The sequence below is a fragment of the Syzygium oleosum genome, unplaced genomic scaffold (assembly GCF_021117445.2).
Source record: "Syzygium oleosum isolate NSW1041296 unplaced genomic scaffold, Sole_v2.1 Sole_v2.07, whole genome shotgun sequence".
Taxonomy (NCBI): domain Eukaryota; kingdom Viridiplantae; phylum Streptophyta; class Magnoliopsida; order Myrtales; family Myrtaceae; genus Syzygium; species Syzygium oleosum.
In genome coordinates this window covers 6,494,354-6,521,313 of record NW_026607491.1, presented here as the reverse complement: position 1 = coordinate 6,521,313, position 26,960 = coordinate 6,494,354, and the positions used below count along the sequence as shown (strand labels likewise).

At 39.6% G+C, this 26,960-nt stretch overlaps 3 protein-coding genes and 1 non-coding gene across 7 annotated transcripts; 3 read left to right on the top strand and 1 right to left on the bottom strand.

The window, feature by feature from the left end:
- The first annotated feature begins 203 nt into the window (after positions 1-203).
- TRNAS-GCU (transfer RNA serine (anticodon GCU)) lies at positions 204-285 on the top strand. Its single transcript has one exon. It is a non-coding gene; the product is annotated as a tRNA-Ser (tRNA).
- A 1,465-nt stretch (positions 286-1,750) lies between these two features.
- LOC115675186 (uncharacterized) lies at positions 1,751-11,170 on the top strand. 2 transcript variants are annotated; one of them, XM_030597791.2, is made up of 12 exons: positions 1,751-2,156; positions 2,476-2,546; positions 3,462-3,545; positions 3,641-3,934; positions 5,528-5,667; positions 6,890-6,977; positions 7,386-7,568; positions 8,699-8,860; positions 9,573-9,766; positions 9,995-10,145; positions 10,432-10,591; positions 10,676-11,170. In XM_030597791.2, exons 1-12 carry the CDS (start codon positions 1,820-1,822, stop codon positions 10,741-10,743), a joined length of 1,932 nt encoding a protein of 643 aa, XP_030453651.1. In that variant the 5' UTR covers positions 1,751-1,819; the 3' UTR covers positions 10,744-11,170. The 2 variants fall into 2 exon arrangements, with proteins under 2 accessions (XP_030453651.1, XP_056169421.1); XM_056313446.1 differs by having other exon boundaries at positions 3,450-3,545.
- A 929-nt stretch (positions 11,171-12,099) lies between these two features.
- On the bottom strand, positions 12,100-15,384 carry LOC115675206 (AP-1 complex subunit sigma-2). Its single transcript, XM_030597811.2, has 7 exons — positions 15,244-15,384; positions 14,568-14,654; positions 13,145-13,236; positions 12,929-13,037; positions 12,780-12,815; positions 12,496-12,582; positions 12,100-12,428 (listed from the first exon to the last, which is right to left on the bottom strand). The coding sequence occupies exons 1-7, from the start codon at positions 15,244-15,246 to the stop codon at positions 12,357-12,359; spliced, it is 486 nt and encodes a 161-aa protein (XP_030453671.1). The 5' UTR covers positions 15,247-15,384; the 3' UTR covers positions 12,100-12,356.
- Positions 15,385-18,892: 3,508 nt separating this feature from the next.
- On the top strand, positions 18,893-22,605 carry LOC115675196 (aldehyde dehydrogenase family 3 member F1-like). 3 transcript variants are annotated; one of them, XM_030597801.2, is made up of 10 exons: positions 18,893-19,278; positions 20,025-20,093; positions 20,274-20,370; positions 20,499-20,705; positions 20,810-20,934; positions 21,010-21,114; positions 21,221-21,393; positions 21,561-21,651; positions 21,793-21,942; positions 22,151-22,605. In XM_030597801.2, exons 1-10 carry the CDS (start codon positions 18,973-18,975, stop codon positions 22,409-22,411), a joined length of 1,584 nt encoding a protein of 527 aa, XP_030453661.1. In that variant the 5' UTR covers positions 18,893-18,972; the 3' UTR covers positions 22,412-22,605. The 3 variants fall into 3 exon arrangements, with proteins under 3 accessions (XP_030453661.1, XP_056168851.1, XP_056168850.1); XM_056312876.1 differs by having other exon boundaries at positions 19,245-19,300; XM_056312875.1 differs by lacking the exon at positions 18,893-19,278 and adding an exon at positions 19,284-19,339.
- The last annotated feature ends 4,355 nt before the right edge of the window (positions 22,606-26,960 follow it).

Sequence of the window (26,960 nt, the reverse complement as noted above, 5' to 3'; positions counted from 1 at the left end):
TATCTTTACTTTGCTTTTCGATCACCGATTGCATTGCATTACTATGCCTTCTCGCTTGCAAAAACCATTACTTTCGATTTCGTAAAATCTGAACATATCATTCAGGTTTTGAGGAAATCGTGAAATTTATGTTCGAAACTCGTAGGACGCATTGAAAGGATTTTAATGCTACATAATTTGAAAAGATCCTAAATAACCGAAGTGTCGCTTTGGCCGAGTGGTTAAGGCGTGTGCCTGCTAAGTACATGGGGTTTCCCCGCGAGAGTTCGAATCTCTCAGGCGACGCTATACACCTTTTCCATTACCTTTTTGCCGCTGCTTCTTCTTTCTTCTTAATTCGAGATTTACCTTCTGACTCATCACTACTACACCATCGCTTCTTTCGATTTCTCTCCTCTTTGTCCATTTCCTTTCCAACCCCACCTCCAGAACCCGGTCTTGCGAATCCCTCGCTTCGTCGCAACCGGATGCTCCACCACCGCCCGTCTTTCTCACGACCGCTGCACCCTTCGCCCACGCCCTCATAAGGCCTGGTCTTGGTCCTGTCACGTCTCGGACGTCTTCGTGCATAACTCGCTCCTTCCATTTCTACCTCGTCCGGGGCGACGTGGCCCAGGCCCAGGCCCGGCGGGGGCCTTCGAGGTGATCTCTTGACCTGTCGCCGTTTCTTGGACTCCCGTGGACTCGGGCCTGGGCAAGTGCGGATTCGAGGAGGAAGCGGGCGTTATGTTCCGCATCGATGGGGCGATGTGAGGCTGGAATGCGAATGGCCTTGTCAGCATCGCGTCCCGCTTGCTAGCCGTGGTTTATAATCTATCTACGAATCACTCCCTAAATACCGTCTTCAAACATAGACCAATCACAAACGCATCAAAAAAAATTTCGGAAAAAACCCTTTTTTAGATGGGAATATCTAGCGGGAAAAAGGATTTGACAGATTTATTGTTTTTTTCCCTTTTTATCCTTCTAATAAGTCTATAAATGTGTGTTTGGACTTTTTTTTTTTTTAGTCTGTCCTACTCTAATTTTCAAACATCCCCACTCGATCCAATTTCTTTATCATTGGGCATGTAGCCCCGTGGATTAAATGTTTGTTTGGACTTTTGAAAAATCGAAAAACGTAACTTTTATAATTTTGTAAAAATGTAAAGCATCAGTTAAATTTTAAAAATTAAAGAAATAATTAGGGATAAGTGCATTGAAAGCTCGAAAACTTGTTACGAAAGTGCAATCGAGTCCTGAAACTTTAAAAAAAGTGCAACCAAGTTCTTTTATTGATTACACGTTTTGAAAATTTCAGAACTCAATTGCACTTTCGTGATAAGTATTATGACTTGATTGCACTTTTTGAAATTTTTAGGATTCGATTGCACTTTTGTAACAAATTTTAGGACGTGATTTCACTTTTTGAAAGTTTTATAACTCAATTGCACTTTCATAATAAGTTTTATGAGTTCCAGTGTATTTATTCCTTCGACCAAAAAAGAGAAAAGTGTATTTATCCCAAATAATTATATATAAATTCTTAGACAAATATTTTCATATTGTATAAATTTCAAATGCTTAATAATAAAAAAATAAATAGAAATAAAACATGTGCACAGCAAAATTTGATATAAAAAGGTAAAAATTCATTTTGAGAGTAAAATAGAAAAAAAAAGAGTGAAAAAAACCAAAAGTTTATCAGAAAAATAAAAAAAAAGCGACAAACAAAAAGAAAAAAGAAGAAAAAAAAGTGGATAAACCCCCCCGGTCTCATCATCTCGCCTCGCGAAGCAACGGCCAAAACCCCCGCCCCCGCGCGCTCGCTCGCTCAGCAATGTCAGCTCTGGAGCTCTTCGCCTTCAGCGCCTGCTCTCTCCTCCCCAAGACCTCCATCTCTCGGCCTCCCGCTCTCCCCCTTCCCGCTTCTCTGTCCTCGCGTCTCGCCGTCGCCGTCGCCAATCCACGCGGAAGCGCCCCGATTCGCTCCGCCCCGCCGCGCTCGCCCCCCCGCTGCGCCGGCGACGAGTTCTCCGGCGTCGAGATCGGAGGCGATGGGGACGAAGAGGACGGTGGCGGAGAGGCTGCTCCGGTCGATGTGGAGGCTCTCGAGCGAGAAGCCAGAGACGCGGTTGTGGAGTACTCGCGCTCGCTGTCGCGCGAGCTGAGAAGCGGTGCGTCTTTGCTTGCTTTTGGTTATGGTTATTTCCTTCGCTTTTTCTTTTTTTTTTTTGTTTTCTCGTTCGTTCTTCGTAGATATCTTCCGGCTCCGTGCGTGATGTCTTGAGGTGAGGCTCTAGTTTCCTTTTGAGTTTGTGCTGAGCTTGACAATTTCGAGATTTTGACTTGCTTAATGAGCGTGTCGAGTGGCATTGAGAAACAAGGTGAGGGTGTCTGGACGTACTCCGCAACTTGAGATGAAGTTATGTATTGTGCTTAACAAGTGCCTTGCGACGTCGCCTAATTTTGGAAAAAATTGTTTCTCAATAACAGAAGAGGAGGGGAATGAGCAAAAGGAAGCTACTGGAAAGCAGAAAAGGGGTAAACGGGCTATAAGAAATGTTGTAAGACTCTCTCTATCTCTCCCTCTCTGGGTAACCTACTATTTGATCGAACCTGATACTGAGCACATACGTTTGAACATTGGCGGGAGTTATTTGCTCTGGTATTTGATAAGTTGCTGCATCAGTATGAGCCATGACTTCATTTTTGTTTTTATTTTTTTGCAATATTTCAGCGAAGTTACTTATGCTAATTGTGGATGATGAAGCTGAAGTTCAGGAGATACCAACATTTGTCCATTGCAGGAAATAGATAAGAACATTTAGTGCAAACCGTTTCATTTGTGAACAAAGATTCTGTAGTTAAGAGTGATAAAACTTAAATGAGCAATGATGGACTTCCTAAGATTATCTTACAATATCGGTTTACTAAGTGATGCAGGAGATTGTGAGTGGCCCTTTAAACAAATAGGCTATATTGAAGAACCTGCGATAGCTTGACACGATACATGGTAAACCAATTTTGTAAACCAGTTTTAATAAGTCTAGCATTCTCCAACTTCAATTTATGCTGCAATTCCCCTTCTAATCCCTTTTGTGAATCATCTGGAATATGCTTTATCCCTTTATGAATGTGCCGATCGCATGACCTTGTGGTCGAATAAAGAAATATCATTTATGATGAGAAAATACTGGATACTGCTGATAGGCATTAAACTCTTTCTCGTGTGTGTTATTTTTAAGGGGAGGAAATGTTGTTCTTTGTAGGTAGAATAAAAATCGATTGTAATATGTCTGTGCTGTTTCCATTGTTTGAGGCTCGCAAGACATGTTCTCATATATCAATCAACCAGGTCCATATCATTAGGCTTGAGGTTGATTCTTATTCAGCTTTGCAGACATGTTTTAGTACGTGCATTTGTGAGTTTGCATGCAGTTGAAATTCTAAATTCTCTAATTTGCAAGTTCAAACTGCAGATCCCTGATCATCTTCTCCCGAGGGTGGCAATTGTTGGAAGGCCTAATGTGGGTAAATCAGCACTCTTCAATCGCCTTGTTGGGGTAAGCTGGGATTGCTTCAAGCTTTTGACTTTCTGATTACATTTCTTTATTTTTCGTGCTTTGACTAGTACAGTTGTCAATTATTTTTGTGACAGGGGAATAAGGCAATTGTGGTGGATGAACCTGGGGTCACTAGAGATCGCTTGTATGGAAGATCCTTTTGGGGAGACTTTGAATTTATGGTTGTGGATACTGGCGGAGTTCTGTCAATATCAAAATCACAGGCTGATGTTATGGAAGACTTAGCGATTACCACCACCATAGGCATGGATGGGATACCACTTGCCTCAAGGGAGGCTGCTGTTGCCAGGATGCCTACCATGATTGAGAAACAAGCTATTGCCGCTGTGGAGGAGTCAAGTGTCATCATATTCCTTGTTGATGGCCAGGTGCTGCTTGAGTTTTTCAGCTCCTTTAGATGCTATTAATTTCTTGTCTCCTTTCTTTACCAATTTGAGGGCACTTTTTGGAAGGTCCTTTTCTAATATAATCTACCATCTATCACTCTGATCTTTTCATCTTACAACTTAAAAAACCTATTTTTGTTCTCTTCATGCAAAATATCTTATGTGGATAGTTTATCTGGGGGGACTTTATTACCTGAGAGGGCCATCTAGAACAATTTTGATTAAGTTTGCTCTAGAAATTTGCAAAAGAGGTCTCAGGCACTACAAATTTGATAGCCTTCTTCCAGTCACCAAGTTGTCCTTCTCCCCAGTGGAAAACTAGCTAGTTCCTGTGTTCATGAATTTGTTATCATTTGATGAAGTTTGAACTGACCATAAGAATGGGATTCTATGTATGTTATGACTTTATTGGTCTCATCAAGGGCTGTGGTTTCTAGAATGAGAGCCAATACATGCGGCCAACAATGAATAAATAAAATTAGACTTAGTTCACTCCAATTTAATCAAAATTCAAATTCAAACCTGAACTACCAACGCAGGCTGATTTGTTCATAAAATTCGATTACCCAATCTGAATAGGATTGTAGTATCGTAAGAGAAGATAATCAAGGAAATTTTTCTTTATATATTGGACATATTCACTCGCTTTATTTTGAACTACTTATGGTATACTCTTTATTATGCTACTTTCTACTGTTTCTTCCTTTTGTTCATTCTCCAGTGAACTCTATTTAAAATATACTAACAGATTCCTTAATCTCATTATATATCATATAAAGAGTATACCATAAGTAATTCTAATAATATACTAACAGATTCCTTAATTTCATTATGTATCATAGAAATACATTCTCTAAGCAGTCAACTGACCTATTCTTAAATTTTTTGCCATATCCATAAATAGGGGAAAAGACAATATTTCTAAGATGATAGGCATTGTTTCGCTTCCACATCAAAGTGTAATATAGTGCTTCAAGTTTTTTTCTTTCGTTTTATTCCTATTGGTGTTCCAAACATACCCCAGATCTGTGATATCCTCATCTTCAGCAAATGACAACTAGAATTAAAAAGTTTGAAATTCAAGTTTGTTAATAAGTGCATGCAGCTCTGTTGGTGGTTGTGAATATTATGGCACCTTACTCGATCATCCAGTCCTTGGTCTGAAGCCAGACAAAGCAAATATATACACTCATCATCATAAAAACCAGATTAATTTTTTAATTGAGGTTATTAAGATGCTACGCGGTGAAAAACAGCAGTAAATGAAGAGTGAATTTAGCTTTTTGGCATTCCCATTAAGGAGATTACGGTGTAATAAGAATAGATGCAGAAGCGTCCTTTGATGTCCGATCAGTTGGCTTGTGATTTCTCAAGATCCGACTGATGACTTATATCATCAGCATGAGGTTCAATGTCCTAGCTCATAAACTCAATTTTTTTCGTCAAACTTAGTACATTTCTTCTCTACAAATAATTAGTGAGAGAATTCCTAATTTTTGATATTTTATCCTCCTTGTTCCACATGTGAGTTAAAAATGCTGTGGATGCGTTTCTGATATCTTAAAAGCTTAACAGGCAGGTCTAACAGCAGCCGATGTGGAGATAGCTGACTGGCTGAGAAAGAACTACTCTGATAAGTATATCATACTTGCTGTAAACAAGTGTGAATCACCTCGTAGAGGAATATTGCAGGCAACTGAATTTTGGTCATTGGGGTGAGTTTATGTTCTCTCAAACTAAAATTCTTGGCCTCCATGTAGCAAATATTTGTATTTAGGTGATACTTGCATGCTGGATTTTGCATTGTTGAGTAAAGGAAAATGTTATATTTTGGCCAAGCCTGTCTATCTCATCATCTTTCTCAATTTTCATTCACTGATGTCTCTTCCAGTTCCAGCACCATACAAACATCTTACCAGAATAAAGTGGTTACAGTACTGAGTTTGGTTACACAGAAAGGGATGTTCAGTTTCAGATTTTTTTCTATGTAGTAAACTCTTATTTTTCGTGTGGACGTTTTTGTCCGGGGGAAAAACTTTCTTGATGCCTCGTATGTCGACTTTATTTAAGAGGGGCGCGGGTTCCAGATCCGTTTGAGGCGTTAATCATTTATAGATCTATTGGATATTGACACGTGTTGGGAGGCTCATTCCTTCAACTAGTCCCATGTTGACTCACAATATATCAAGAAGATATACGTGCAGTTGTGTACAAACTCCTGAAGAGGGAAGGAGGGGGCGGAGGAGTATCATTTTTAGAGAAATTAAACTTTAATTGGAGACCACGAATCAAACTTAAAGCTGCTGAAAAGCTAATAATTGTAAGAACGCCAATGAAGTTGCACCAGAATCTCCGTTTACTGATAACCACTGAATTGCTAGCTGTAATGCTTGAAAAGCGTGCAAACGACACAAAGCTCTAGCAGATGCATCCCAGGCGGAGGCAACAACCAAGTGGTTGAGGAAACTAAACAAATGCCATTTGCAATAGACTGTTGTTGCTGTCAGTACAGTCTTCAGTTTGCAGCAAAGCTTCTTCATTTAAGTAGCTGGTGATTTGTCTGGAATTAAGTAAACGAATAGATGTCGGACGGATCACTGAGTACCAAAATACCTTTTGCTTAAGTTTGTATAATTATCTCTCTTTATCGTTATTATTGTCTCTTTATCCTGAAGTCGTACATCGAGTACGTGTTATAAGAAGTGTTTTCTTCTCGACTAAAACAACAAGATCAACGCGTTTCATTTAGGTTGGTGATTGGTAATACGAGTTATGCACTAGAGGATGCTCTAGATTTATTCCTGCCAAAACTGGAAGCTTGTCCGCCATCTTCCATTTGTCCGTCTCTGGGATGTTGAATCCTCTTATTGATATAATAGTAATGTGTCCTCTTTTTCTTTGGGCAGTTTGACAATGAACTTTTGTTTCCTCTCTCAGGTTGTCGCCACTTCCTATTTCTGCTATATCTGGGAGTGGAACAGGCGAGCTTCTTGATCTTATTTGCTCAGGACTGAAAAAGATCGAGGTTTGTATCCTATAGGCGGTCCATTCATACTGTTTTGTTCAATAAAGTATTGTGATCGGCATTTCAGATCTGTCAAACTTTGACAGTGAATTCCTTCCTTTCGAACAATCAATGGAGTTTTGCTGAGGCCAGATTTATTTCTTTTAAATCTCTATACTTTGTCAATGATTGAAAAATTAAGAGCGATACCTTAGGTCGTCATCAATATCTTACGCTTGGATGAGAGGAGTTTATGGAAAGCTATGCTCATGCTACTAAAGACTTTCAAAACTGTGTTGTTTCATATTCCTAATTGACTTATTAGTTCATCAGGTAATGAATGTCAGGAGATCTACAGAGACTAAAGATCTGTGCACTGAGATGTAATTTGTTCTGACATCATTTTGGAATTTACGTCTAAATAAATAGGGCCAGGAGAATTTTGAAGAAGGAGAAAGTTATGTTCCTGCAATTGCTATTGTCGGCCGTCCTAATGTGGGTAAAAGTAGCATTTTGAATGCACTGGTTGGAGAGGATAGAACAATTGTTAGCCCAATCAGTGGAACCACCCGCGATGCTATTGATACTGAATTTATGGGAGCAGATGGCCAGGTATGATCTCTGTATGTTACACATCTTTATGTCAAGCATTGTAATTGCTTGATAATTTTAGTCTGTTGCTAAGTAACTTTGTGCATCCTTATGGGCGATAAAATTGAATAAGTTGTTTCAGCAATCATCAAACGTTTAGTTCCTTGATCATTTGAATGGATGTCAGACAGAGCATTCATGGACTTATGCTATATATTTGGAAATGAGGGGAAAGGGGTGGAATGAAAGTTTGGGTGGAAAATGGGGAAAATTTAGAAATTTTTTTGAGGAGAAGAGGGGATGTTTCAAATTTTTGTATTTTCTATTCTAATTTATTTCTCCCCTCCTCGCAAACATATACGATGGGGAAGTTTACCTTGAGTAGAAGTCTGCTTTTGACTTATTAAGGTTTTTCTTTCCATCTAGAGTGTGAGTTTGTTTCTCGCTACTTCGCGTCTGCTCATTTTGAATGTCTGATTTTTCCCTGAGGATCACATTGAGATATTTCTACCCCCGAGTATGTCATTGTAAGAGTTTAGCTACTTCCATGACTTCACATGATCTCAAATTGTTCATTTTATTTTTGTCTACCTTTTCAAGATAACCAAGCAATTCATTGATTGAAATTCCAAGGGACTAATTCCTGCTACTACTACCACAATTTACTAGCAAAGCAACTTAATAATCTAATTACACAATGCTTATAATTACCATCACTAGCTCCGACTCAGACATCATTGAGGACATTATGAACCTTGTCACAGCTTTATACTGTGTTGATGAATAAACATGCCACATATTTTCTGTTTGTGCCTTTCATGGATGACTGCTATAGCTTAGGTCTCCGATTCAAGCCTCCATGAGATGATCAAGAGAGGCCTTCCTCTCAGATTATCTATAGATCACGTTAGTTCCACATGCCAGCTGCCAAAGCCCTTCCCAGAGCCGAACAAATCCCCAAATTCTTCTCCAAATTTAAGTTAAGAATGGAGAGTTATGGGAAAGAATATTTTACTCCTCCATTCATAACTCGAGCCAAAGTGTTGCTAAGCAATGGCAATGTTAATAAATACAGGGGTGAAATCATGAAACTCTCACTTTAGGGTAGCAATCGAGAATATTAGTTGATCAGTCAGCTCTATCATTTTCAGAAGTTCCGGCTTATTGATACAGCTGGAATCAGAAGAAGAGCAGCTGTTGCTTCATCAGGCAGTACAACAGAGGCATTATCAGTCAACCGAGCATTTCGCGCCATCCGACGTTCTGATGTAGTCGCTCTTGTCATTGAGGCAATGGCTTGCATCACTGAGCAGGTACTTACATGAAGATCTATATGAACTATTAACTCCATTAATTTCTTCTTCATGATCTGCAAATTTCTAGCTTGATATATGCAAGGAAATGTAGTGCAACAGATTCTTGGCTAATCAAAAGTCGCTAGTCTTTTCTAGCTTCTTTATGGAATCTAGAATCTTTATGATTTAAAATCTGTTCATTCTCTTCTCTTAATTTCATATATAACTTCATGGAATAAAGGAGCTGAAATCTTCTATAACGTGACTGTTGAGTGTGATGAGATTTCTTGATGAGGATAATTGTAAGAATTAGTTTGGTGGATGAGTTAATTGGTTCATTCAACTGTCCACCGGGCTAGCTGAGACATCCTCAGTCCAATCTTTATTGGACATGTCTGCATATGACTCTAAGGCTTTGCTTTGCCCAGAAAGCACTTCCTGGATACATAGCATGATGTGGACCAACATGGGCATGTCCTTACCAAATAATCTGCTAAACTTGACTTGCAATAGGTATAGGAAAGGTTGAGTTCTTAACATCAGTGTAGTTTCTAATGCAGTGAGCAGTTTTTGAAAAATTCTGTTGTGATTATGAATTGTTTGGCTGATTATTCTCAGTATTTAAATTGATTTAGGTTTGTTAATCTGCATAAATTTTTAGTTTTTGTTTTAACTGTAGGTTGAATTCATCAGAATGACCATTTTGTGGTTTTTTTGTCAACTATTGTAGGATTTCCGGATTGCTGAGAGGATAGAAAAGGAAGGAAAAGGTTGCCTTATCGTTGTGAATAAGTGGGATACGATACCCAATAAAAACCAGCAAAGTGCGACATACTATGAGCAAGATGTTAGGGAGAAGCTTCGCAGTCTTGATTGGGCACCGATTGTTTATTCAACTGCAATAGCTGGTAACAGCGTTGAAAAGTAGGTGCCGATCCCATGTTGTTTTGATCTAATCAGATGTTCTTTGTCTGTTTGCAACTTTATTGTAAATATGCAATATGAAGGTTTATTGCAGAATTAGAAAGTATCCCCATTTGGCAAAAGAAACAATCAGTAATAAAGAGAAATTTGGAGTTTATCCTGCTCAATTTTGGTGGCAAAAAATTAATCCTGCTCATTGAATGATATAAAACCAAATTTCTGTTGTAGGATCATTGTTGCTGCGGGCACAGTGGAAAAGGAGAGGTCAAGAAGGCTTAGCACTGCTATACTAAATCAAGTGGTGCAGGAGGCAGTGGCTTTTAAAGCACCTCCACAGACTCGTGGTGGAAAGAGAGGGCGGGTTTATTACTGCACTCAGGTTCGTTCTATGGTAGCGCAGCTGAATTATCTTGTGTTTATCATCTAGACAACCTTGATATATATTTTAGTGCCGTCAGCGTGTTTATTACTATAGCAACTAGCAATTTGTCATGCCTCGTCTAATGTTTTAGCTAATGGTCATCAAACTGATGCTGCTACTTTAGCAAATCATGAGGTACATAGTAATAAATGCTGAAGCTCATTAACAGAATTTTAGTCTCATCTTAGAACCAAGGTTGTTTCAGTTTTAATAAATTTTGATGGGATAAATTTTGTGTTGGCAGGCTGCTATCAGGCCACCCACATTTGTTTTCTTTGTAAATGATGCCAAACTTTTCTCTGAGACATATCGGAGGTATATGGAGAAGCAACTGCGATCAAACGCAGGGTTTTCAGGTACCCCTATTCGGCTTCTATGGCGCAGCAGAAAGAAAATGGAGAAAGGTTAGTACATTTAGAAGAATATTTGATGATCGTAGGAAAATTAAAGCATGAATTAATTTGGATGGGTGCTGATGGATTTTTCAGGGAGGGCTTCAACAAATGCACAGGGTGTCAGTGCCGCTCCAGATAGAAATTTGGCCGTTGCTACGTGAACAGATTCATCTTCAGAAGTACTTCCAAAGCTTAATCAACAGCTAGATGCATTGTTGAACCCGGAGAAGCTACATACTAAGTCACAGCTGTTGACGACATTGCTCATCCTTCCTCGCGGACAGATTCGTGCTTGTGGTTGTTCTCCTGACAGCAGTGAAGGTTGTGCCCAGGAAGGATTAGAACAAGGCAGCCATATACATGGGGCGTACGCATCGCATACTTGTCATGTACTTGTTTGCTTCGTACTCACTGCATGTGCCCGTCTAAGTGTTATTATGTGGTGGTGAAAAGTTGTGAATTGGTTCTTTGTGTTCTGGACCAATACTATTTATAAACACGAACGCTTTTACGAAGCACTTTTTTTTTTCGGTCGAATAGGAAGAAGCAATTGAAATGCTGCTTTTTGGAAACTTCTTCAGTTATTAATCTCCAATGTCATTTTATCGAGTTATCTGCTTTGGCAATAGATTTGTTCATTTTGGTTTTCCGAGCGGACGTGATCTTTTGATATTCGTTGAATATCTATTGCAGACGAGACACAAAAGTGTCACACAAAAGTGTTGTACTGGCAGCGAGGTCTCGTCTAGTTTAGGACACATTGTGTGAATTGACAACTTCCTCTTTTCAACAATCTGGATGATTGTTGGCCAAAAAGAGGTTGTTTCTTTTGGGCCAGAAATTTACTTCCCTTTTTTTCTGAAAGAAAATCGAATTGTTTGAGTGTTGTGTGGTTCAACAGGAAAAAGAAGGATGTCCATTTGATTTTGATTCCCACAGCTTTGCGTGGAGTCACTAGTCTCTAGCAGTCTTTGTAGCATTCTTCCATCAAAACTTTTTCTCTTTTCTCTGGTTTTGTGTTTCTTCGATAGATTTTTACTTCTTTTTCTTGACAAGTCAGACAATTTTTACTTCCTCACTCAGGGGAGCTGTCCGACGAAACTGAACCTCGACCAATAAATTGTAAATTCTGATAATTTCGAGAAAATTTGTCCCGATTTAGATTGCAGAGTCTTCCAGGACTGAAATGCCTACAATCAGAAATCTGTGACCTTGAATTGTAGTTCTCAGAGTCGACGAATTTTAAACTTAAAGATCAGCTGGGGAAATAGATGAAGTTAAGCTTTAAAGGAGTTGTTGTATTCAGGGTTCATTCGGAAGGAACAGAAAGTTTTGTTCATATGTCCGATGACACGACCTTAATTTTTTGCGTGCGTGATTAATCTCTCCCCCTTCCTTAATACCAATATGTTACTACCGCCTGTCAAAGACAATGAGCTAAATCATCGAGTTAAATCAGTAGTAATGCTACATACTCTTAAGGCAGGTTTACGAAATTAGTTTACGACACTATGGCAAGCTGCAAGTGAGCATTTCTTGCTTCATATTGAATACACAATAAGAGTCGCATCGTTTTGTAAACTAATTATGTGAAGAAGTCTCAACATATGTAACACACCACATGAAAATGAAATTTAACAACAATGAATGGTGACAAAATATGTGGAAACAAATGACAAATTTGCAATTGATGCTGGGGGACCTTTCCGAGCTTTCTCTCGGCCGCCAGATCAGTCGGAGATTCGGAAGTCGAGCGAGAGAGGGAGTGGTGCCCTCATTTGCTGGCCTGAGCAATTATGTTGCTGATGGAGTTAGCCTCCTCTTTGGCAGTCTCCACCAAAGCGTCCTGCGATTAAGAATAAGTCAGGGGTGGACAGAACCTCCAACTCCGAGTAAAAGGACAGGAAATGCACCTGTCCAGCGATAAGACGGGCAACAGTTTTCTTGCTCGACTCCTGAAGTTCACCAGCCAGCAGTAGCTCGTCCAGAATGTAATAAGCCTAGTAGTTTGAGGTTCAATGTCAGAATCACATTAACATCAGAGAGAAGGAAAGGTAGCTAAATTGGCTGTGGGGCAGTTATAGCATGCACTAAGAACATGTAAGGCCAGCGAGAGCAGAAACTATCCATCTTTTGCGTGGTTATGACAACAAAATGTGAAAAGAGGATCCCACCAAGGGAGATTTAGAGTCCGTACCTTGTGGAAGTTGAAGATCAAGTCCAGCTCGCACACCTATTAGGGAAACAGAAGGGGGCACCGGAAAAAAGTAAAAATCTGTCAAACCACCTTCAACTCATAAAAAACTCAGCATCTCGCTCTTCATTCTTCAAGATAAAAAAGCTTACGCTTCCAAAGTAGCGATCTAAAGTTTCCACATAGTGATGGATTATTTCAAGAACCTCCAGTTCATTGTCGTCTTGGTCGATGCACATACAGAAGTAAAGGCTGGCATACCTAACCAGATTAACAAACGATATAACAGTCTGCATATACTCAGTGCCAACTACTGAATTATAGAAGGTACAGACAGCTAAAAGACTTTGCAAAAACTGTAGGCATACCTTCTATAAACAACTTTTAATCCTCTCCACTCGACAAAGTTGCAAAGTTTGGGCCCTCTTGTAAGTACTTCACCACTAATCTCTCGAATAACCTAACAGCATGAGCATACAAGAAATAATAGTATTTTAGCATGGGAATACATTCCCAGCAGCATGATGGAGACAACAAATAACCAGATGAAGCAGGATTTGTTATGAACTAAGCACAGTTCAGAAGTTCAAGTAACATTTTGTAGGTCTATTGACGATTTGAATGCAAGAGAAATAGCCCATATTACATATCAACAAATTCTATCCCTACGAAGACTAACATTAGCAACTAGGAATCGTCACCTAATAGCAAATAAAAAGGCTAATGGAGGTGGCATTAATATAGCATGGTTCATGGTTCCGCTGGTAATCGATGGTGCAAGGTCATCTGGTGAAGGGAATATCTATGACTTTTCACTAGAGGGTGCTGTCCACCAATTATCCAATGAGGGAGACAAGCTTGGTGGTTTCCCTACTTATTTTTTATCGACAAGTCTAGAATCCCTACTGATAACTCTCAAATAACTAGATTATCACGAATGACCAATCTTAAAGGAAGCACTAGAAGAGAAAATAGAGTAAGATAGTGAAGCTACTCTCATTTTCAATTCTCGCACCAACAAGTATCAAGAGAGCAAGTTCACTCTGATGAACCTTAAAAGTTAACTTAATTTTGCATTTGAGGCCATAAACATAAAATTTCCACGTTCTTATGGTGTTTTTTTTTGCTCAGCCGCGGAAGTATCCCTTTAGACATGGTTGCTTAGCCTCCTTTTAAACGAAATCCTAGTCATGTTTCTATTAGATAACACCCTAAACCGAAAACAACAAACCAATTGCATGCTTAAATTTTATCAAGCTTTCTCAAAAACCCCTTTGACACAATGAAACTTGAACGGTATTACCTAAGATGCTTCTAAGAGGGAAAAAAACTGAAAAAAAATATTTCATGGGATAAGATTGCCAGTTTCATAGACTTTTTAGACTTTGCTAAAATGCGAGATTGATAAACTTATCATTGGTGCTACTATGAGTGTGCTTTCTTTCCATCTCTCCATAAATCAGCCAATTAAGAAAATTCATGCGCTCCTTCAAGAGAATAACTTTTACTATTTATATCCGTGATGCAACTGTTGTAAGTCTTGTTTGAGTCCATCACTTCATGTAAAAAGGAAAAGCAAACACATGAGGTGATGAGAGAATGCATGCCACATACTCAGAAGCTAGTACAAGCAAAGGATTTTACTGGAACACCACCCTTCCTCAGATTATATTTTCCACATACTTTTCTAAATGTAGCTCGAGTATTTCTTTTGAGGTCACGTTTTCAACTTGTCCATATTTAAGTAAACAACAGGGAACATGATCTACAGACTGTAAGAAATGAAATTACCTTAGTTCTCTCCTTCTGGGGATAAGGTGAATACCACTTTGTCAGCCTCACTTTACCCTGCCTACTTAGGAGAAGCACGAACTGAATCTGAAAATTGAGGACAAAGCAAAGTAATTATGCTCACAGCACAATGTGCAACGACAAATGCTTACACCTCCTAAAATCAGTCAACAACAAATCCATTCCACGCCAAAACAGACACCAATGGAGCAATGCCCTCAAAGATGCAATTTTTGAAGGTCCTACGCAAAATCGCGACTAACCCACGAAGACAGATGCTCCAATCTGTACCAGATCTAATGCAATTCAACAACGGATGAGAATAAGCTATCGGCTCTTGCTGGAGGATGACAAGATCTCATCAAAAGAATCAGCAGTTTCACAAAGACTACACAACAATCATCAGATCAACATTCGTCCCTTCTTCCACACTCGTTCGAGATATCACATTTCCGCGATCGCTCGGCTCAATCTCTTGCGACAGCTAACGAAGTTCAACTCAAAATTCGAGTCCATCAGCATCAGGAGCAGAATGCAGCTTCCGGGATGCGGGATTCAAGAAGCAGCTTTCCGCGAACAAAAGCAAGAAAGTCGCGGACCCAAGACGCCAGCAGCTCAGATTCGAGCTGCGGAACTGGCAAGTAGAATGCAGGGAAGAGGAAGGAAGCAAAGATACCATTTTTCAGCGCAGAGATGCCAGAGCGAGTTCGTTAGGTGACGCGTTCTTTGCTCATGTCCCGTTTAGAGAGAGAGAGAGAGAGAGAGAGAGAGAGAGGGGATGGAAAATTCTAATTGACGTCCTCAAACTAACGCGAACTTCTAATGAGTTAAGGTTATTAACTTGTTTGTTAGGGGCGCACACGGCAACTATTCTGTCTCTGAAAATTAATTCTGCTCAGAAATAATTTTTTTTTATTTCGTACCAGGAAACAATTTCTAAGCATTTAAAAGCGTTTGGTAACTACACAAAATTGTTTTTTATTAATAATTATTTTAATAATATTTTTGAATTTTTTAATATTTCTTTCTTTTTTTTCTTTATTTCCCTTCCCTTCCTTGGCCATGGCCAGTCGCCGGCGAGGGCGTCGCGACCCTCGCCGCCGGCCTTGCTGGTCGCAATGGCAAGGTCGGCCTCGCCATGGCTGGGCGAGGCCTCACCGTCCGCGAGACGCCCTCGCCGGCCTTGGCCTGTGGCCGGTGGCCGGTCGGGAAGAAGAAGAACAACAAACCAAGAAGGAAGAAGAAAACAAAGAAGAATCAAAAATGAAAAAATTGTTCTCAAAATTAAGAAGCTACTTTTTTTTGCTTCCTGATTCTGTTCCAAAACTAATTCTAGGAATAATTTTTTGCAAATTTGTTCCCTGGCACAAAAAATTTAACAAACGGATTTGTTCCTAAACTTATTCTGGGAACAAAGGAACAAAAATTTTCTCTATTTGGCAATTTGCCAAACGGGGCCCTAAGAACGAGAAAATGGTTGAAAGAAGCCCTAAATCTATCATACGATGTTTAATGCAATCCTAAATTTGTCAATTGTGTCAATTCAATCATCAACATTTTGATGATTTGCCAATTTAATTCTAAATTTTTTAATAATTTGCTAATTTAGTCGTTCCGGCTAATTTGGCCAGAAATCGATGACGTAGTAGTCTAGTCAATGCCAACTGTCTTACGTAACACGACCAGTACTAATGTAAATAGTTCTTGTAATTTTGTAATTCTTGTTTTTTTCTTCTTCTTTTTTTCCAACTTTGGGCCTGCGAGGTCGCCAACCGACCCTCACCCTCGCCTAGAGGGTTCAGGGGTGAGGGTCCAACGCCATTGCTTGTGGTCAACGAGGGCCGTGATGCCCCCGCCCATACTAGGTGAGGGTCACTAGACTAAAGTTGGAAAAAAACGAAAGTAAAAAAATTGAAAAGAAGAAAAGGAAGGGAAAAGGAAAAATAAAACAAAACAAAACAAAAAAGAAAAATTCAGAAAAATTATAAAATTTGTCAATGTTAGTGCCCGCCGTATTACATAGGACAGTTGGCACTAGCTAGACCGCCACGTCAGCTATTTCCGGCCAATTTTGACTGGAAAGATTAAATTGGCAAATCGTCAAAAGGTTTAAGGCTAAATTGACAAATTATCAAAAAGTTTAGGACTAGACTAACGCAATTGAAAGATTTAGTGTTGAGTTGGCTATTGTAGAGTAGACTTGAGACTTTTAGGCAATATTATTTGAGTTCACTTACTAGTATTTACCGTTTCAAAATTATTAACTCTTTCAATAATTTATCAATATTTACTTGTTAAAGTTATCAATGTGTTGCTTTGTAGCAACTTTTCATGTATTAAGTTACCAAATAGCGAGTTACAAAAATTGTTTTGAAGATACCAACCGTTTTTCAATAATTTACCAACATTTGTCTGCGGAGCTTACCAATGTGTTAAAATTACTAACGAAACTACCAACTTTTGAGGTCACTTATCCACGCTCATTTGATTGCTTGAAATTACCAACCGCTCCAAAAATTTACTACATTTATTTGCAAAACTTAAGTTACTAACACTAATTATAAAGGGATAATTGTATAAAAAGTCATAAACTTATTAATTTTAGTCATCAGCCTTTTGATCGTGCCAATTGAATCCTAAACCTTTTCAAGTTTTGCCAATTGAGTCCATCCGGTCAATTTTGGCTTGAAATTTCTGATGTGGACGCTGGCTGTTCTACGTGGCACGATCGGCGCTAAAGTAAATAATTTTTAGTAATGTTTTCGAATTTTTATTAATTTTTTCCTTTCTTGTCTTTGTTTTTTTTTCCCTCGCCCAGTCCAAGCAAGGGCCGCGAGGCCCTCGCCTGTGGCCAGCGAGGGTGCCACGGCCCCATCCTCTTCTTCTTCTTCTCCGAGCGATCGCAAGCGATGAACTGCGACTTCAGCGAGAGAAAGCTTTTGAGAAACATGCTGGTTCGCAAGTTTGATCCCATTATGGGCCTGGCCCAATGGGCTTCAAGTTCAGCCTAGCTTCTACACGGTATGTTTGGATCCGCAATGCCTTTATTTTGCACGTCTTTGCAAAGATTTCGCCGGATCATTTCTTCCCTAATGATGAGAAAGCTCGTCCAAAATACAATTATAGAGAACCTCCCGCCCATGAAATACCCGACTAACCCGTGAATGAGGTGACCTGCGAGCGAGCCTAATAGTGGCTCGCGCCGCGACACCGATCAGGTTGACATACCTAATTTTTCATGCAATAAAAGAGTTACCCACTTTGAGGATGCACATAAGCATATACCGTAAAAAACGAAACTCGAAAAAGAAGTAAAGTAAAAACAAGTTCTCGAATAGACCCTGAAAACTGAAATGGAAAAACAGGATAGGTTCCAGACGAACATGATAGGTTCCAGGTTTAAAAAATCGGGAATGAGTTTTAGGTTCCAGGTCCAATCACCCCTATCGACACGCATCTATCGACACGCATTAAGTACACCACGTGGTCTGAAAAAATTTGATAATTCATTATTCATGACGCGGGCCTCATAATAAATGAATCCGTAGTCTGAGTTGAAAAACAAACGACGAGCAATAACAGCCATTTAATCCCAATGGACACCTAAATTACGGTTTTGGGTCCGCAACATTCCAAAATGAACGGCGGCTCTTGTCCAATCCGTTCCACCGTGTCCCCATCCACACCTCATCAGACATTTGAGTTGTTGGTATGTTACATCTGTAGAGTGAAGAGGTTGTCTAGGACCCTTTAAGGTAAACTAAAATCAGATGGAGTTCCTCGTTCAATGTTAGTACAACAGTTCCTGTTCAAAACAATAGTTGAAAAACAGTAGGGTTTTGGATCGGTATATCCATGTCAAGATTCCTCGTGTGTAAAAAGAACCTACCCCGATTGATCCGATCGCCACGCGCACTGGTCCCGCTCGTTTAAACATTTTAACGTAGTATTGCCAAACTGCTTCGTTAACCTTTCGTAGAGTCAAAAGCTTGAGCACGACCAAATGATGCTCAATAACCTTTTTACTTGGTACAAATTCACTTGTTCTTCACAGCGCAGCTCACTTTCACGTGTACTTTTTATCTCTGCCAATACAAGACGGACCAAACGCTATGAATGCCAGGGCCACGCCAGTGCAGCTCTCACCGGTGGCCGTCCTTTTCATGAATTTACTTGACCACCTTCGGTGCCGTTTCCTCTCATTTCTTCGCCTACACGTACAAATGCACGTGAAGCGCGAAGATGGCGCTAGATCATTTACTCTGAAAATGAAAACCTGAATCGACACGGCGTTGGACGTTCCTTTCAATTGTCAGAGGACTTCTCTGAAGACCTTTATGAAACCAGGCTTTCTTTCTTTTCTTTTCTTGTCTTTTCTGTTCCCTTTTGGATTAGAGAATTGAAGATGGTAGGTTGGAAGCAAGTACTTCTATATATGAACATACCCTCCAAGAGGTCAAAGAGAACACAAACGTGTCTCAGTCAGTTCTTTGAGAGAGACATGGAATTGGAAAATGAGGTCGTGGAAGAGATGGAGAGAGAGCTTGAGGAGATGAGGGAGTGTTACAGGAGTGGGAGGACAAGAGAAGCCTCTTGGAGGAAGTCACAGCTCAACGGATTGCTTCAACTCCTCAGGGAAAGAGAGGAGGAGATCTTTAGAGCGCTCCATCAAGACTTGGGCAAGCATCCCGTTGAGGCCTATAGGGATGAGGTGAACTTGGATTCAATTGGTGGCACTTCCTTCTTAATGAGGATTTCATTTATGCACTGAGGTGACTTAAACCTGAATTGACCTGCATGATTACGATCGTCTTTTTTTGTACGTCACTGGGTGTATTCGGTGCTAGTTAGCCAGTTGAGTGGGACGGTCTCCTTGTCCCACACATATAAGATAATCACCGAAGCATACCGGTCCGTCCTTTGAAGTGACGGCACTGAGAGAGCATGCAAATGCAGTAGCTAATTTGAACCCAAGATTTGAGCGAAGACGCCGAACACGTTAGCGTTTGAGCAATGTAAAAGTTTGGGATAAGTTTAGTGGTAATCACATATTGGTCACTTAATATGGAAAGGTGTGACAAAGTGGATACCTAATGTAGCCTAAACTGAAATATTCTCAACTTTATAAATCAAGAAAAATTACCGAATGAGAAACAGGAAGGCAACAGTGACAGGTTTTTTAGTGTATCATCTGTAATTCTGTATCATCCCGGTATATGGAACATCACTTGGAAAAGGGAACTTAGCGGGCCTAATGTAATATCACTGCATCTAACAGCTCGAGTTTTTTGGTGGAGATTATGTATGTCGTTTGCAAACAATTGTTTACACCCCCTCGACGTTCTGTTTTAAAGATTTCTCTTCATGGCTTTGCATTTGTATAGTTCCTCCTTAAAGGCATCGTTATGTTCACCGACATTTTGAGGAAAGACCATTCATTTATGGTTACATCTGCAGATAGGAAGCTTGATAAAGTCTGTGAACTATGCATTGGACGGTTTATTACGATGGATGTCAGGCAATAAGGTGAGTGTTAATACTCACGGGACGAAACATGTTGCTAGTTTTATATGGTGATAAATGACAGTCTCGATCACGAGGTTCCTCTCGAATTACATCGACAATATCAAACCAATATGCCTAATATTATACTGCAGATCATACAAAATGATAACATTGTCTTATGATTTTGTATATGATTGATAGGCTAAACTGCCGAGAATCGCATTACTCTCGACTGCGGAGATTGTTCCTGAGCCTCTTGGTCTAGTCCTAATAATCTCATCCTGGAACTTTCCAATTGGTGAGGATAGTAGTTTCCGGAAGGTTAACTTTACAAAGGCTGATAGATTTTCGGATGGGGCTGATACGTCTTGGTTATTAATTAGTCTCTGTTCCTGATAATATTTGGCCATGTGCTTACGCTTATAGGACTATCCTTGGAACCGCTGATAGGAGCGCTAGCTGCGGGCAATGCCGTGGTTTTGAAACCTTCAGAGTTGGCTCCGGAATGCTCTTCTCTTCTAGCCAATGCTATTCCTCGTTATTTAGACTACAAAGCTGTGAAGGTCATTCAAGGCGGTCCTGGCACCGGTGAACGACTTTTGCATTGGAAATGGGACAAAATATTCTTCACAGGTTCAAAACTCCATTATTTGAAAAATCTCTCCTCCAATATTCATGTTTCACTGAAAGCCGTCCAACGATTGGTTTGGCATTTTTTCGGTTTCTGAAATTCATAGGGAGTGCCCGAATAGGACGAAGAGTCTTAGCGGCAGCAGCGGAGCATCTGACGCCCGTAACTCTGGAGCTTGGTGGAAAATGCCCTGCTGTGATAGACACTCTCTCCAGCTCTTTCGACAGAAAGGTAATTTTGCTTTTCTCGATTCCACAGTGACCATGCAAGTTATCTCTCAGTTCCTTTTGTCCTACTAATTACCAGGTGGCTGTGCAACGAGTTCTTGGGGCAAAATTTACATTCTCGGCAGGACAAGTATGCATTGGAGTGGACTATGTCCTAGTGGAGAAGAAATTCAGTTCCACTTTGGTATGACGCTGATGATGATCTGTTATTTCCTTCTTGGGTGTTCGATGTTTTATTTGCTTGTCGATACTGATGTTATGTTCCTCCAATTCTTTCCTGTTCTATTCAGGTCGAATTGATGAAGGTCGAGATGAAGAAGATGTTAGGAGAAAACCCGAGGGAGTCGCGTACTGTTTCGAGAATCGTGAATAAGCATCATTTCTTAAGATTGCAGAGCCTTTTACTTGATCCTTTGGTCAAATCTTCTATTGTCCACGGGGGATTGATGGATGAAGAGAACCTGTAAGCCGTGCTCTTTCATGTCGCCTTTTCTGCTCCATCTCTAACTCACTCTCAGTTAGGCTTTGTATGAAGAAATTGTGTGATGAATGATGCTATTAAGTACAGGGATAAATTTGTCTACAGATGATCAATTTCAAGAGCAGTGATATTTTTAAGAACGTATGCAGGTTCATTGAGCCGACGATCTTGATGGATCCTCCACTTCAAGCAGCAATCATGAAGGATGAAATTTTTGGCCCGTTACTTCCCATTGTAACTGTAAGATGCGTAAACCCGAAAACTACATTCATTAATTTGTTATATGCCATTTCTTCAAAAATCTAGTGGTCGTCGAACAATCGATGGCCAGCTGAATACCGATGCGGGTGCAATCTGGTATGACCGTACTTGTTTTGACAGCTAAACAAGATAGAAGACAGCATCGAGTTCATAAACTCGAGGCCTAAGCCATTAGCCATCTATGTCTTCACCAAAGATGAGTCGCTGGGGAGGAGCATGGTATCGAAGACATCGTCTGGGAGTGTCGTATTCAATGATACAATCATTCAGGTATACCTCCAATCCTATAATAAATCTTCAAATAGCTAAACTATTGATGCACTTTTATCAGTCTTTGAAGAGCAAATCGAGCATTTTAGTGTGAATATGCTCTACTATCTTTTGCTGGGGCTTGTAGATGTCTACGTTAATGTTTTCTCAGTAAGGTCTTCGAAGTGTTAACGAAAAGACTTTCTTGTTCGATTTGCGTATATGTCAGTATCTAGCTGATGCTCTCCCGTTCGGCGGGATTGGCGAGAGCGGGATGGGCAAATATCACGGGAAGTTCTCCTTCGACACCTTCAGCCACAATAAAGCAGTGCTGAGAAGAAGCTTCCTCGTCGACTTCTGGTTCAGATTCCCGCCTTGGAATGATGACAAGCTGCAGCTCTTCCGGTCGTCGTATTGCTACGACTACCTCGGGATCGTTTTGACCGTGCTGGGCCTGAAGAGGACGAACGGAGTCTCGAAACGCGACTAGACATCTATCTGCGCATGCCCGCCCACCATGTCCTTTGTGTTGTATTTATGGTGGGTTAATGGATCAACGGATGTGAGCAAAACGAGATACGTCTCTTCCGTTCACGTATCTCATTAAATTCATATATCTCTCGAGTTCATGTATTTCTTGGATTCGTGTATCTACTTAATTCACGTATCTATTTAATTCATGTATCTCCTGAATTCTTGTACCTGTTTAATTTTTAGTTCATGTATCGTTTCTGTTCATGAATTCTAAAACTCTATAAATAGAGTTGAAATTCTTCATTCCAAGAAATGTTCAAAAAACATCTACATCTCCTCTCTTCAATTTTCTTTAAGTGTGCTAGTTTCAAGAAGTGTTCGAGAGAGTCATGTTTGCATAGTGCTAATTCAAACAGGTTCGAGGTATTGTATCTTAGGAGGCATAGTTCGTGAAGCTGCTTAGCACCGTTGGCAGGAACTAATCGCCTTAAGGAGATTCGGTTAGCCATACCTCACATTCTGGTTATATTTTGTTATCACTTTCTCGGATTTTTTTTTTCCGATTACAACAAACAGTGTTACGTATTCTTCTTCCCTCAATATGTAAATTCTTCTTCTCATTGTTCATCTAATTTTTCAACAATCTTAAGGCGATTATTTCTTACTGTTTGTTGATTTTATCAAAAAATCGAGATAGCTGATAACAATCAAGTACCCAATGATGTCCGGAATATTTTTGGAGACGTTTCTATGGTCATTTCAACTGGTGAGGTTCAGACCTCGTGGCCTGGTATTGTGGCAGCAAATGCTGCAAGTCTTTGGGTTGAAACCATCTATGGTGGTACGGGTGCAAGTCGTTTGACTGATATACCCGGGACTGTTTTTCTAAACAGTGCAGGCCAAATGGCTTATGGTTTAATTTATGGAGGAATGGTTCAACAGGCTTTGCCTAGTTTGATGGTACCATCTCCAGTAACACCGAATGAGAAGCCGGAGAAATTCACCGGTGTGGGCTTTAAGCAGTGATAACAGGAAGATAATGAGAAACTGACTACTGTGGTGGTATCTGAGGTATCTTTGGTATCAAACAATACTGATTGTTGGTTGGACACATGTGTCACAAATCACATTTGTGTGAATACACACATGTTCTTGTCTTACGAGAAAGCTGATGAAGATGAGATGATTTATATGGCTAATACTACATCAGCAAAAGTTGCCGGGAGAGAAAAAGTGATCCTGAAGTTCACCTCCGGCAAGGAGATCATCCTGCAAAATGTGCTTCATGTACCAGAAATTTGAAAGAATCTCATTTCTGGCCCCATACTTGTCAAGAAGGGTTTCAAAATTGTATTTGAATCTGACAAGTTTGTACTTTCCAAAGGAGGGATGTATGTGGGGAAATAGTACTTGTATAATGACATGTTCAGAGCCAATATGGCTGTCATTGATGTAAACTCTAAATTCTTGTACCCAAAGACTATTAATAAAGAAAAGTCTTCAGTTTACACTGTTGCGTCTCCTTATCTATGGCATGGTAGATTAGGGCATGTAAACTATGGTATAATGAAGAAATTAGCAAACTTGGGGCTAATTCCAAGGTTTGAGTTGGATGCCCGCTACAAATGTGAGACTTATGTTAAGATTAAGTTTGCTAAGAAATCTTTCAAATTGATTAAAAGAACGAGTGAACCTCTACAACTAATCCATAGTGATCTATGTGATTTAAAGTTTGTAGAAAGTAGAGGTGGAAAGAAGTACTTCATCACTTTTATAGGTGACTGTACTTGATTTTGCTATGTTTATTTATTAACTAGCAAAGATTGGGCTATGAGCATGTTTATTAAGTATAAAAATGAGGTTGAGAACCAACTTGATAGACTAATTAAAGTGCTTAGGTTTGACAGATGAGGAGAATACAATTCTTTCAATTTAAAAAAGTTGTGTGCTAGTTTGGGGATAATTCTCCAAACAACTGCACCTTATATTCCGCAGCAAAATGGAGTTGCTGAATGGAAGAATAGAAGGAGATGGCTAACGCCATGCTCTTAAGTTCGGCTTTACCTCAAAACTTGTAAGGGGAGGTAGTTTAACTATGAACTACATTTTAAATAAAGTGCCCCACAAGAAGACATATAAAACTCCATATGAATTATGGAATGGAAGGTTACTATCTCACAATTTTTTTGAAAGTGTGGGGGTGCCTAGCCAAGATGGCAATTCCTCCTCCTAAACAAACTCGGTTAGGACCTAACATGGTGGATTGCATATTTATCGGTTATGCTCAAAATAGCAGCGCATACAGATTTTTGGTTCATAAATCTGAAAATGTGGAAATCTATGCCAATACTATCCTAGAATCAAGGGATGCTGAATCCTTTGAGGATGTATATCCTGTGAAAAGAAATCAGGGTGAACCTTCTCAGAAGAGAATTAAAAATCTAGAATCTGAGAATGAGGAAGTTGAGGTTGAAGAAGCCGAACTTCGAAGAAGTAAGAGGTCGCAGATTGAAAAATCTTTTAGACCTGATTTTCTTACATACATGTTAGAAGGTGAGCCTCAAACATTTCAAGAGGTAATGTCAACTCCGGATGTTCCTTATTGGAAAGAAGCTGTTGACAATAAAATTGATTCTATCCTAAGTAATCACACTTGGGAATTGATTGATCTTTTATAAGAAAATAAATCAATTGGATGTAAATGGATCTTCAAAAAGAAGCGTAAAGCTGTTAGCTCCATAGATAAATATAAAGCAAGGCTTGTTGTCAAAGGGTTTAGACAAAGATAGGGTCTAGACTACTTTGATACTTATTCACCTGTAACGAGAATAACATGTGTTAGGATGTTGATTGCTATAGCTTTACTATACAATTTGCAGGTACATCAAATGGATGTGAAAACTGCATTCTTGAATGGCGATATCAACAAGGAGATTTATATGGAACAACCCAAAGGATTCAAGGTCAAAGGACAAGAACACTATGTGTGTAAACTTATCAAATCATTGTATGGACTTAAACAAGCTCCTAAACAATGACATGAGAAGTTTGACCGTGTGATGATAAAAAATGGATATAGAATCAATGAGTGTGACAAATGTGTATACACTAAATCCACATCCGTTGGATGTGTGCTTATTTGTCTATATGTCGATGACTTGTTGATATTTAGAGATAACGCTGAGGTTATTCAAATCACCAAGAATGTTCTCAAGAATAACTTTGAGATGAAAGACTTAGGTGTTGCGGATGTTATACTCGACATCAAAATTCTAAGGAATTCTGATAGTCTATGTTTAACACAATCTCATTACATTGAAAAGGTAATTGAGAGGTTTAAAGGGTTCGATATTAAAGATACGAATAATCATTTTCTTCCATACCTAACTTTAAGAAAGAATACTAGAAACAGTATCAGGTAGCTGGAGTACTCTTAAGTGATCGGCAGCATCATATACATCATAAACTGCATTAAACCCGATATTGTGCACTAAGTAGGAAAACTGAGCTGATAGACAAGTAATCTTGGTCATGAGCATTGGAATGCTCTTTTGAGAGTATTTGTTTATTTGCAAAGAACTAAAGACTATGTTCTGCAATATGGCAAATATCCAGCTGTTTTGGAAGGTTACTGTGATGCCAATTGGATTTCGAATTTCGATGAATCGAAATTGACTAGCGGATATAGGTTCACGCTAGGCGGTGCCGCAATATCATGGAAATCCTCAAAGCAAACTCTAATAGTGCGCTCCACAATGGAATCGGAGTTTGTTGCTTTGGATAAAACCGCTGAAGAAGCAGATTGACTTCGATAGTTTCTAGAGGATGTTCCGTTGTGGTCAAAACCTGTGCCTCTGATATGCATTCACTGTGACAATCAAGCAGTGATTGCAAGGGGGCACAAAATTTGATATACAACGGTAAGTCTAGACACATTCGTCGTAGACATAACACCGTAAGATAGTTGCTCTCGAATGGAATAATTTCTTTGAACTTTGTGAAGTCAAAGGAAAATATTGCGGATTCTCTGACAAAAGGTTTGTCGAGAGAGCAGGTAAACCGCGCATCAAGGGGAATGGGGTTAAAAGCCTTAACTCAATAAAGAGGTTCTAGGATGGAAACCTAATCTAGCGATTGGAGATCTCATGGACTAATTTTAATAGGACAATGCAAATTTTGAAAATTCTAGTGTGCGCACTATCTCCCAATCCTATGATGCAATGATGCTTCCTATAGTGTTTAATGATTCCTATAGCTAGGATTCAGCATCCTAGTAAGGTATGGCAGGATACCTTTAATAGGAATGCACCTATATGCGTGGAGCTGGCCGCCTTTATGAAAATCTTTAAAGGCTAGATTTTTTAAAGCACTCATGAATCATGAGAGGTTTAGGGCCAAAAGAATGAACTCAACTGAGAACCAATCTTGATTCAGAAATACTCTGTGTGAGGTCTATTGTCTGGGCTTACACCAACAACTGGCGGTTCAAGGTCTAGTCCACCGACTAGTTAAATATGTTCGATAGGCTTTCACTAAAAAAAGTTCAAAGCGGAAGTTACCTATCT